Source organism: Quercus suber, unplaced genomic scaffold, assembly GCF_002906115.3.
Source record: "Quercus suber isolate HL8 unplaced genomic scaffold, Cork oak 2.0 scaffold_179, whole genome shotgun sequence".
Classification (NCBI taxonomy): domain Eukaryota; kingdom Viridiplantae; phylum Streptophyta; class Magnoliopsida; order Fagales; family Fagaceae; genus Quercus; species Quercus suber.
The window spans coordinates 714,727-726,814 of record NW_027069638.1 but is presented as its reverse complement, the minus strand read 5'-3'; the positions used below and the strand labels follow the sequence as shown (position 1 = coordinate 726,814).

Here is a 12,088-nt window from a genome sequence, read left to right as displayed (position 1 = left end):
TTTTTTTTTGTAATTTTATTAACTTGTAACTAGGTTAGGTCGGTCAGGTTTAGGCCGGGTTTTACAAAAAAAACCCAGACCCAACACAGGCCCGCTTTGGGTTTTTTTTTTTTTTTTTTTTTTAATCCCAAACTTGCCTCTATTACTTATCGGGCCAGGTAATGACCCAACACAGGCCCGCTTTGGGTTTTTTTTTTTTTTTTTTTTTTAATCCCAAACCCGACTCTATTACTTATCGGGCCAGGTAAAATCTAACCCATTAGGGTCGGGCCGAGCCGGATACCCGCAGATCAGGCCGCAATTGCCATCCCTAAACTTAATTGATACTTTTTTATGTTTCCAATAAAAACATCTAAGATTCAAAACATGTACTCCAAAATTCTCGATGTATCCACACAAAAAAAAAGAGAGAGATTTTGAAAAATTACAAATAATTTAAACAAATAATCTACATATTTTTAAATAAAAATTGTGATATGCTTTTATATTAGAACTGCATCTATCTCCTTTACATGTGTTTGTTTCTTAAATGAAAAAAATTCATAGATATATAATTCAAACCAAAAATGCTCTTTATCAGCATCTTAATACAAGGAAAAGAATGCAATAAAGATGTGGCCTTTTTTTTCCTTTCTGTTTTTTCTTCATTATGATCAAAAAGTAAAATTTCAAAACATTACCCTCGCTGATGTGGGAAACTTATACGAATTCTCACATATTAACTACAGCTAACAATCAACCACATTAACATATGTCAAATCTGTTGTCAAAACAGATTCTTAGCGTATACGTTCTAATTTTGACAACACCTAGGTAGTCGCTCCACAAACTCATCCAAATCTTTATCCGAGCTCCCTCCTTTGATCGAACCCAAAGCTGCATCACTAAGCTCCTTAACTCGGACTCTCTCTAGTCTTGTTGCACTCACCGACTCCACCAACAGATGAGCTAACTGAGAGGGCTCGGGAATATTCTCTATATTCTCACCAGCTCGAATTCCCACGCCTAGCTGATCAACCAGTAATTTTGCATTCGTGAACTGATCTGAAGCCATTGGCCATGTCAGCATCACCACCCCAGCAGTGATCCCTTCCAACACCGAGTTCCACCCACAATGAGTCAAAAATGCACTCACAGCCCGATGCTTCAGTATAGCCACTTGTGGGGCCCATCCTTTAATCACCAAACCCCTATCCTCCACGCGATCTTCAAACCCATTAGGAATCACACCGCGATCGTCACCCACACCCACATGCCGCTCATCCAAGCCCCTCACACACAAAATAAACTCGACCCCACTTTGCTCCAAAGCTGAAACCAACACATCCATTTGTTTAGTATTCAATGCTGTACGACTCCCAAAGCAAACATAAACAACGGAATTGTCATTTCGCGAATTTAACCACGCCATCACTTGTTCACATGGTATTGAGCTGGACCCACCTCTGCTAGAGGATCCAACCACGCCATCTTCAAGAGGTAATAACGGGCCCACAGCCCAGACTCGATCGTGCCCGAGTTCGGTCCTCAAATGATCCAAGTAAACTCGCTCCAACTCAGTGAACGAGTTGACAACCAAACCCCAGCTAGCGAAATTATCAAGCGTGTTGCTTTTGCTAAATTCCCAATCTGGGTCTCCTTCTTTACAGTTTTTATACTGATTAGGGAGTTGCCGCCAAGGGTAAACTGGGGAATTAGGGATTTTAGGTAACAAGACCTGAAAATCCATATCTTCAGGATCTTCCTTTTTGGGTAAGTCACGCCATAGTGAGAAAAGAACTGACAAGCCAGAAGCACCGGAGGGAGAGAAGACGACACGTGGCAAGCCGAGTTGTTTAGCGAGGTGGTGGGTCCAGCCGAGGAAGAAATCGGAGATAATAGCTATGGGGGGTGAAACGTGAGAATGGAACCAGTTGAGGAGAAGTGGGTAGTGAAGATCACGCATGGCTTGGTCCTTGGCCATGCGACTTTTCCATGAGGGAGTGGGAGGTTCAGGAGCTGGGAGAACTAAGGGGTGGAGTGAAGAAGGGTGGAGAGAAACGAGGGGTTGGAGCAAAGGAAGGTTGGTGGGGATGACTACAACGGTGACGGTGAGGCCGCGGCGGAGTAATTGGTGGGTGAGGTCGAGGAGCGGTATGATGTGGCCTGAGGCTGGATAAGTGTAAGCAAGGATGTGTGCACCGGTGGCGGTGGTGGTGGTGGACATGGCTGACAAGCTTTAAACTTTGGATGACACAAGCTTTTGACTCTGCGTGGCCGTGTGGGCTAATCTAAATATCTAATCTTTAGGTGAATAGTGAATTTGAGTTCGTCATGCCTGACGATAGCGTAGGTTTTCACTTTTTTTATCTTTGCGCTTCCGGTGTTTTAGGATAAAATAGTGTATTTAATAATTTATTTTTAAAAAATTTTGACATTAATTTTATTATAAATAAAGAAAGTTGTTAAAATATTAAATTTTTTTCTTTTTTTCATAAAAATTTTCTTTAAATAAATTATTAATTATTATTTTAAGGATATTTATTAGCATTTCTTTTAATAATAAAGCAATGCCACGCGGAGACAAATATCCCTATTGCAGATCATATTTGATCAAATTAAGTTGTAAAAATGTCTATTCATATTTTAGTATGATCAAAGAACAAAAAGAATTATTTTCACATTAGAATCATCACAGGTACTTTGTACATGTAATAATACTTTTATTTGAACAATAAAATACTCTTTTAACCAGTTTTTTTTTTAATTTAAAATTATTTAACTAAAAGATATGGATATTTTAGAGAGTTTAAGAATTTGTATAAGGATATTTTAGTATGCAAAATGTTGAAATCGAAAAAAGAATCATATTATTAATAGTACTAGCCTCTAAGCATGCTCAAAGGCTTTTCTATTTTTTGAGTAAAGATTAATAATTTGCATCTATTATAATTTGGGATTATTACATTTTTCAATCACAAAAAAGGTTAGGAGTGTGATGAGTATTATGCGTTAGTGGGTGAAAATTATTTCCATCACACCCTAATGTTTTTTTGTGATTAGAAAATGTAGTGATCTCAAATAATAATAATAATAATAATAAGTCCAAGTTCTTAGCACACATCACTTCCAAAATTTTGGGTTAACAACGATATTTTTTGGTTGATGTTCAAAGTACAAAATTTTAAATGATACAAACTTATCACTTACCTATACATGATATAGAGAGTAACGGATTAAAAAAAAACATAGAGTGTGAAGGATTTGCTCTCCAATTTAATATGTTTCCAAATTTGACCTTGCTAAATAGTTACACAAGTTTTAAGAACATAAAATAAGGAGGCCAAACATGGAAATTATTAGGCCAGTTCGAAAAATTCAAACACCACCACCAAAGACAATCACTCAATTGAGTCAATCCAAAGTTCAAACGAAAATTGATCTCCCTTATCAAAATGGGTTTATCACCTTAAAACAATTATTAATATTAATATATATTTAACTAGCTAGTCTCATCATACACATTTTATGGGTGCTTGGTTCTTATTATTGAGGAGGGGAGAGTTAGTGTCATAATTTTCCGTTCATTTCAATTTGAGATTTACATATTTTTGCAATAATATTATGCATTTATGAAATACTGATACAACTAAGAATGTCATGAGATGAGAGTAACTCTCAATGTGTTCTTTTTGCATAATCCCAATTGAATGGGCTAGGTTGAAAATGTGTTCATTTATAACAATCCCAATTGATAGGGCTAGGTTGAAAAGGTCTATCAGACACCAAATTCTTATATTTATAGATTTTTAGACAAGAAATATGGGAAAATATAGAGGGTTGGTCTTAAGAACAATTTACAAGATTCGTAAATGATTTAATCTAAACTCAATTTAAATTAGCTTAAATTGATTAGGTACCTAAAACGATCTTAGCAACAATATGCTAAATGAAATCTCTTTTTATAATTACAACATGGTTACTTCATTCTATTTGTATTATTAATATTAGCCAAATTGCACGCATGTAGCATGTGCTTAAAGGTTTTTTTTTTTTTTTTAATGTCAAAAATTTTCATTCATCCTAATTCCCAATTGGAAGTTTCTAATAATATTATGCATTTATGAATTACTAATACAATCAAGAGAATGATGAAACTAGTGTTGGGAAGATAAACATCTTGGAGAGTTTCCTCAAGTAATTAAATAACATATAGAGACACACTTTAACTCAAAAGACCTAAACTCAATGGGTATGTGCTCAATTATGTTATATTAAACACTTATTCTTTTTATCTTTATTCAATATGGGACTTTACTTACACGTGTAACCCAACAATCTCCCCCTCACATGTAAGTCTTTACCTCTCTGTGAGTTTCAAGGCCTTTTTGTGGACCGTGAACAAGTCGTACACTCTCTCGCTTGCCTAATGGGTCTTTCCCTTCACTAGTGCATCATCCATAGGCCTCTATGTATCAACCCTGCATATCTTTTATCCTCCATGGGAACCTCACACCTCATTGTTGTCTAGCACCATTGGCGATAATACTCTTTTGTTGGGTCTTTTCCAAGATCGTTCGCATGGGCTTTATAGGCTTGTTTGGTGCAATATACCGTCCCCGCTCCAATTACAAAAGGGCCCACCCTGCTACATTTGTGAAAGGGCTTCAGATACACACACCCCGTTCTCGCTCCAACTACAAAAAGAACCCCAATAACCTTGCCACCTTTGCCCCACACCACCATGGCTTTGATACCACTTGTTAGGTCCTAAATAATATTATCAACAATATAAGCAATCCAAAATAATAATCACACACAAAAACACGAATATTTACATGGAAAACTCTTATTTCCTGAAGGGAAAAATCACGAGACAAACTCCAAATAATTTCATTATTATCAAATCAATTACAATAATTCTTGTGTATGTCTCATGGCTAAAGAAAAATCTCTCTAATTTTTCTTTACTCACACACACACACTAATTATCTTTCTCAAAAGCGGCAACATTTTGTTTTCTCGTCTCTATTTTCTTCTTCATGCACAACTCTTCTTTTTCTCTAGGCTGCTCCCTTTTGGCTGTTCTTTTTTTTTTTTTTTTTTTTCCTCTTGTGCGGCACATTTTTCTTCTTATGCTTGTTGCTGCTATTTGCATTATACGGCACACCAATCCTTGCTTTTATAAGCAAGTCTACCGCTCCACATGAATCCTAGGAATATATGGATTCCTAACACTACTTTAACTAGAATTCTTGTCATGCACGTTGTCAGCACGTGGCTAGTTGTTGGCTAACTTTGGACAAGCCCATTAAGAAGCTCTATTCGTATATGCGCTAGACCATGGTGTTTGATGCACCCAACAATCTTCCCCTCTAGCCCACCGATGAGGGGAGATTTTCAATCTAAACTTTCAATTCGAATCCATGCTAGTTAAGAAGACAGCATGCTTGACCTTTTTCATTATCTTCACCAACACTGATAACACCTCATCAATATCAATACCTTTCATTCTCAAATAATTAATCTCATCTTAAATTTCCTTAATCCAATCTCTTGGCTTCCCTTTCATCAGAAGCCCAATTATTCTTAAAGCTAACAATTCGATGTTCTCCAGTAGTTCTCTTCTCACAAGGTTCAAGAATCTCTAGTGAAAGATATTGCTACCCTTACCTGAGACCTCAAACGTCTTTCACTTCATCATCATCCCATGTAGCCTTGGCATCTTCATATTCTTCATCACCTATCACTTCCTCACCTGAAGCACTATTAGGCAATGAGAGTTTCACCCTCTTGGTATCAACACCATTAATCTCACTCTCAACTGTGGAATCTTTTCAAAATCTTTAATCTCATTGAACGTCTTCTTACAAGTCTTCACATGAGTCCTATACATAACACAGCAAGCATGTCCTTTTGCAACAACCAACGACCCCTTAGTAAGTTTCCATCTTCTTTTATCAAGGTAGTTACAATAACCTGCTCAATCCATAGCCAATGTAGAAAACACATTCATCCTTAAATCTAGAACATGTCGCACATCCTTCAACTTTATGGTGCTACCAACATTGGTTTCAATGCACGCATCACCAATTTCCACAATTTTTGAGTAATTAGAATTACCTATCTTCATCGTCTCTATTTTCTTCTTCATGCACAACTCTTCTTTTTCTCTAGGCTGCTCCCTTTTGGCTGTTCTTTTTTTTTTTTTTTTTTTCCTCTTGTGCGGCACATTTTTCTTCTTATGCTTGTTGCTGCTATTTGCATTATACGGCACACCAATCCTTGCTTTTATAAGCAAGTCTACCGCTCCACATGAATCCTAGGAATATATGGATTCCTAACACTACTTTAACTAGAATTCTTGTCATGCACGTTGTCAGCACGTGGCTAGTTGTTGGCTAACTTTGGACAAGCCCATTAAGAAGCTCTATTCGTATATGCGCTAGACCATGGTGTTTGATGCACCCAACAATCTTCCCCTCTAGCCCACCGATGAGGGGAGATTTTCAATCTAAACTTTCAATTCGAATCCATGCTAGTTAAGAAGACAGCATGCTTGACCTTTTTCATTATCTTCACCAACACTGATAACACCTCATCAATATCAATACCTTTCATTCTCAAATAATTAATCTCATCTTAAATTTCCTTAATCCAATCTCTTGGCTTCCCTTTCATCAGAAGCCCAATTATTCTTAAAGCTAACAATTCGATGTTCTCCAGTAGTTCTCTTCTCACAAGGTTCAAGAATCTCTAGTGAAAGATATTGCTACCCTTACCTGAGACCTCAAACGTCTTTCACTTCATCATCATCCCATGTAGCCTTGGCATCTTCATATTCTTCATCACCTATCACTTCCTCACCTGAAGCACTATTAGGCAATGAGAGTTTCACCCTCTTGGTATCAACACCATTAATCTCACTCTCAACTGTGGAATCTTTTCAAAATCTTTAATCTCATTGAACGTCTTCTTACAAGTCTTCACATGAGTCCTATACATAACACAGCAAGCATGTCCTTTTGCAACAACCAACGACCCCTTAGTAAGTTTCCATCTTCTTTTATCAAGGTAGTTACAATAACCTGCTCAATCCATAGCCAATGTAGAAAACACATTCATCCTTAAATCTAGAACATGTCGCACATCCTTCAACTTTATGGTGCTACCAACATTGGTTTCAATGCACGCATCACCAATTTCCACAATTTTTGAGTAATTAGAATTACCTATCTTCACCGTACCAAATTCTTCTGCTTTGTTCATCATAAACAACCCTTTCATAGGGATAACATAGTAAGAGGTTGTTGAATCAACAACCCACTCAACATCATTATTAATAACATGCTCACACTTTTGCTCTTCAATAGAGAGTACCACAACATTCTCAGCAATCACAGCTGCTGTAGTATTTTTCTCATTATCATTCTTATCATTTTTACCTCCATTTTGTTTTTTATTTCAATGCTAACAATCTTTTCTTATATGTCCATTTTTCCCACAATAGAAGCATTCTCTAGTTTACTTAAACTGAGATTTATCTCTTGATTGTGACCTATTATTTAATTTTCGATCATTAGGTCATCTGCTTCTACCTCTACTCTTGTTCTCCGTGACAAAAGCTCGATCTTGTGCATTGTCAATATTTGCATCTCTCCTGTGAACCTTTTCACTTAAAAGAAAATCTTGAATATCATCATATTTGAATTTGCTTTTCCCTACAGAATTACCCACCGCCATTCTCATGGATTCCCAATTATTTGGTAAAAAAGCCAAAAGAATCAATACACAAACCTCATCATCAAATTCAATTTTTACTGAGGATAATTGATTTGTGATTGTATTGAACTCATTTAGAAGTGCCTTCTACCTTTTTCAGATTAAATAACTTCTTCATCAGATGCAACTTGTTGTTAGCTGGTGGCTTTTCATACATGCCAGACAAAGCCTTCATCAAATCCAATGTGGTCTTTTCTTTCATAACATTGTGCGCAACTGAGTGGAAATTGAATTTGATGATTGTATTGAACTCATTCAGAAGTATCTTCTGTCTTCTTCAGATTAAATAACTTCTTCATCAGATCTGTGGAAATTGAATTTGATGATTGTATTGAACTCATTTAGAAGTGCCTTCAGCCTTTTTTAGATTAAATAACTTCTTCATTAGATCAGATGCACCTTGTTGTTAGCTGACAACTTTTCATACATGCCAAACAAAGCCTTCATCAAATCCACTATGGTCTTTTCATTCATAGCATTGTGCGCAACTGATCTTGATAGAGTTAATCGAATAACTGCCAATGCCTCTCTATCAATAATAACTCCCAATGCCTCTCTATCAATAATCTTCAATCTGCATCTTCCAATACTTTCATAACATTGTATGCAACTAATCTTGATAGAGTTAATCGAATAACTCCCAATGCCTCTCTATCAATAATCTTCAATTTGCATCCTCCAATACTCAAACCTATGCTGCTCTGATAGCACTTGTTATAGAGATAAACACTTTTTTTTTTATACAATAGAATTTATACTTTAGCCTAATCTAAGTGTATATATGTATGAAACTCTCTTCTAGAGACTTGAACCTCGACCCTTACCCCCCACACTTCACAAACATTTATACTTATGGAGTGACCACTACACCAAGAGTGCGTGGTGGTAAACACCTTGGTTTCATAATATTGTGCGCAATTGATCTTGATAAAGTTAATTGAATAACTCTCAATGCCTCTCTATCAATAATCTTCAATCTGCATCGTCCAATACTCAAACATATGCTCTGATACCACTTGTTGTGGAGATAAACATTTTGGAGAGCTTTCTTGAGTAATTAATATAACATATAGAGACACACTTTAACCCAAAAGGCCTAAGACTAATAGGTATGTGCTCAATTATGTTATATTAACCACTCATTCTTCTTTTCTTTATTCAATGTGAGACTTCACTCACACGTGTAACCTAACAACTAGCACAACATCTAAAATTATTATTTTGTTTATTTGTGGATGTGTTCATTTTTTGGTCCTAGACTCTCTCTCTCTCTCTCTCTCTCTCTCTCTCTCTCTCTCTCTCTCTCTCTCTTACTTGTATGTATGCAATAGAGGCTTATGTCTGCAGAAATTTTATGCTAAAGGTGCAAGAAAGTTTCTCAATTTTATCTCTTGTACTACAGTACTAGTGTTATGGTAATAAACTGAATGGAGTGTACAACGGAAATTTGGCTCAAACGGAAAGGAATGTTTGTTTTTTAATTTGAATATATGGATGATTGTGTGCAAAAAAGATACGCATGCATATGCTTCAACAGCATCACCCAGCCGAACCTCTTGTTTTCTATATTATTATTTAAGAGCCTTCTCCTGTTTGGATTCTTTATTTTTAGTTCAAAAAATCCTACATCTCTATATTTAAGTAGAGACAAAACTAAAGGACAATCCCTCGAAAAAAATATAATTCTAACTCCTACTAAAACATTGCTTAAAAAAATAGGACTGCTCTGCTGTTAATTTTCAAATTTGATTATAAATACATTTTTGAACTTATTGATATAATTTATATAATAACCAGAAAAAATATATTTATAAAAAAATGAAAATACTCTAGACTTAGAGAATAAGAAAACTAAATTAATAAAAAGAAAGACATTTTTCCCAGGCCAAACTTGGTAGACTCTAGTAGTTATAAATATGTTCTTCCATTAATTGTTTACATTTGCATATGTGCAATGAATTTTTCCTTTACTTGGCTATTTTTAATTCATAAAGGCAGCAGTTTGATGCTCTAGCTGATTTATCTCATGCTTTAACTACCATTCTCAGCTCCTCTAAAACGTTTTTATTTTATTTTTTATTTTATTATTATTATTTAAAAACTTATTTCTTATCTCATTTTTTTTTTAAAAGAATAAATTTAATAAAGATCTAGTATTATCATTCCTTTACACCTCTAAAAGCACCCGCATCAGATGTGCTAAATGTGCCAAATGCCAAGATTTTGGCACATTGGCACACCAAACACAAAACGGAGCTTTATCAGATGTTTCAAATGCCAAAAATTATGCTACATATGAATAGTACCGTTGTAATTTGCAACGGTACGGACGAAAATGGTATAAGTTTTGTTAATTTTTATTCTCTTTTTCTCTCCCTCTCTCTTCACTCTATTCTTTTCTCTTCTCTCTTTCTCTGTCTCTCCACCTTCCGTCTTTGTCTGTGTCTCTCTTTCTCTTTCTTTCTGACTCTCCTCTCTTTCTTTGATTGTTGATCTTTCTTTGTGGGTCGAGTTGATTTCATGGGTGGTGGTGGATCGTCTTGTTCGTGATTTCATGGGTCTAGGTTGATTTCATGGTTCGGTTGTTCGACAAGTGTGAGTTTGGGTTGATTTCATGGGTTTCGGTGATGGTGGTTCGACAAGTGGTGATATGATTTTGGTGGGTTTTGTGGTTTGATTTCAGTGGGGTGATTTGATTTTGTGATTTGGTGGGTTCGTGGGTTTTGACCGGCATGGGTCATCGGCTAGAAGATCTGTTGGTCATTAGCGTGGGCATCATGGTGGTTGTTTGCTAGATTTCCTGTGTTGGGTTGTGTGAAATGTGATTTGTGGCTTGGTCGGTGGTTGATCTGTGGGGGTGGCCGGTGGTTGTGGCTGTGTAGTGTTTGTTTGAGTTTTTTTTTTTGGTAGCAGTGGCTGATATTGGTGGTGGTGGTTGATCTGTGAGGGTGGTCGGTTGTGGTTTGTGTAGTGTTTGTTTGAGTTTTTTTTTTTTTTGATAGCAGTGGCTGATGTTGGTGGTGGGTGGTTGATCATAGGGGTGCCAGTGGTTGTGGGTTGTGGCGGTTGATTTGTGGGTGTGGTTTGTTTGTTGATGGTGATGATAGAGAGGAGATAATATATTATTTTTAATGTGTAGTAAATATTATTTTAATGTATAGAATTTAATGATAACAATCTAATAAATGGGATATTGTAAAATGATGTGGTAAATAATAAAGTAGGTCTTTGGTATGACAAAATGGCATAAATTTTAACACAGCTGCTGTGAATGCCTAATAAGCCTAGCAACATCATCACATTCCACATTGGGGCGGGTGGTTAGGGGGTGGGGGGACACATTGGTGTTGACGTGTTGTGGCCTGGTGGGGATCCCAAGATTTTCTAATATTTCATTTGCATCTATCTAACATTGTTTTGACCACGGTTTGATTAAGGTTAATCAAATGGTCAACCTTGCAATACCTTAACAAAATCTAGCAAATGATGAATAAAATTATTAACAGAACTAAGATTTTAAGGTTGAATGTTGGAAGTCATTCATGTGTTTTCAGAGTTTTTTTGAATGTTGTGAGTTAAGATTGTGTTAATTATTCAATTTGAAGTTTGTTTATAACCAATGATTTTGAAGTTCATCATTTGTTTTAAAATTAATTCCTTTTTGTTTGAGATTAGAAAGAAAAAAAGTGCTTGATTTTACATTTTTCAACATTTTTGAAATAAAATTAAATTAGAAGGTATTGCTATTTAGAATTTGTGAACTACCAAAATGAGAATCCAATATGACCCATCACAATAAATCTCATACAAAATCTCTCTTAAATAGTACACAATATTGTTTGACACACTAATAACTTCTACAGGTTTGAATTTTTAATTTTTTTATCAAAAAATTATAACTTCTCTAGGGTTCGAACTTTTGAGTACTATTAGGGATTTTTTGTAGGCAATACGAATAAACCAAGAATCATATTCTTATATATATAAACTAGCCTCATTAGCATTACACTTCCTATGTGTGTGCAAAGAGAAGTTTTTAATTTCCTCCAATATTTCACCTGAAAAAATAAATAGAAAATTGCTTGATATTTTATTTTGATAATTCAATAATTGAGGGTGGAGCACTTCAAACCCTGGAAGGTGCTTGTTGAACTATAAGGCGGTATTTTATATACTTTGATCATATTAAAGGGATATCCAAAAGTAGGTTGTTTTTTTTTTATTAGTGATGGAATTCATAATAAATGTATGTGTGCATGCAACTTACAACTATACTTTTATGTGTGAGTTATATATGTATGTATGTATGTATGTATATGAGAGAGAG

General features: G+C 35.6%; 1 protein-coding gene across 1 annotated transcript; it reads right to left on the bottom strand.

The window, feature by feature from the left end:
* Window positions 1–554: 554 nt before the first annotated feature.
* LOC112010616 (UDP-glycosyltransferase 89B2) lies at window positions 555–2,283 on the bottom strand. Its single transcript, XM_024042964.2, has one exon. It carries the CDS (start codon window positions 2,204–2,206, stop codon window positions 794–796), a length of 1,413 nt encoding a protein of 470 aa, XP_023898732.1. The 5' UTR covers window positions 2,207–2,283; the 3' UTR covers window positions 555–793.
* Window positions 2,284–12,088: the final 9,805 nt, after the last annotated feature.

What these genes read in the sequence shown, in the direction of transcription:
- LOC112010616 (XM_024042964.2), bottom strand. Translation starts at nt 2,206, where the DNA reads ATGTCCACCACCACCACCGCCACCGGTGCACACATCCTTGCTTACACT.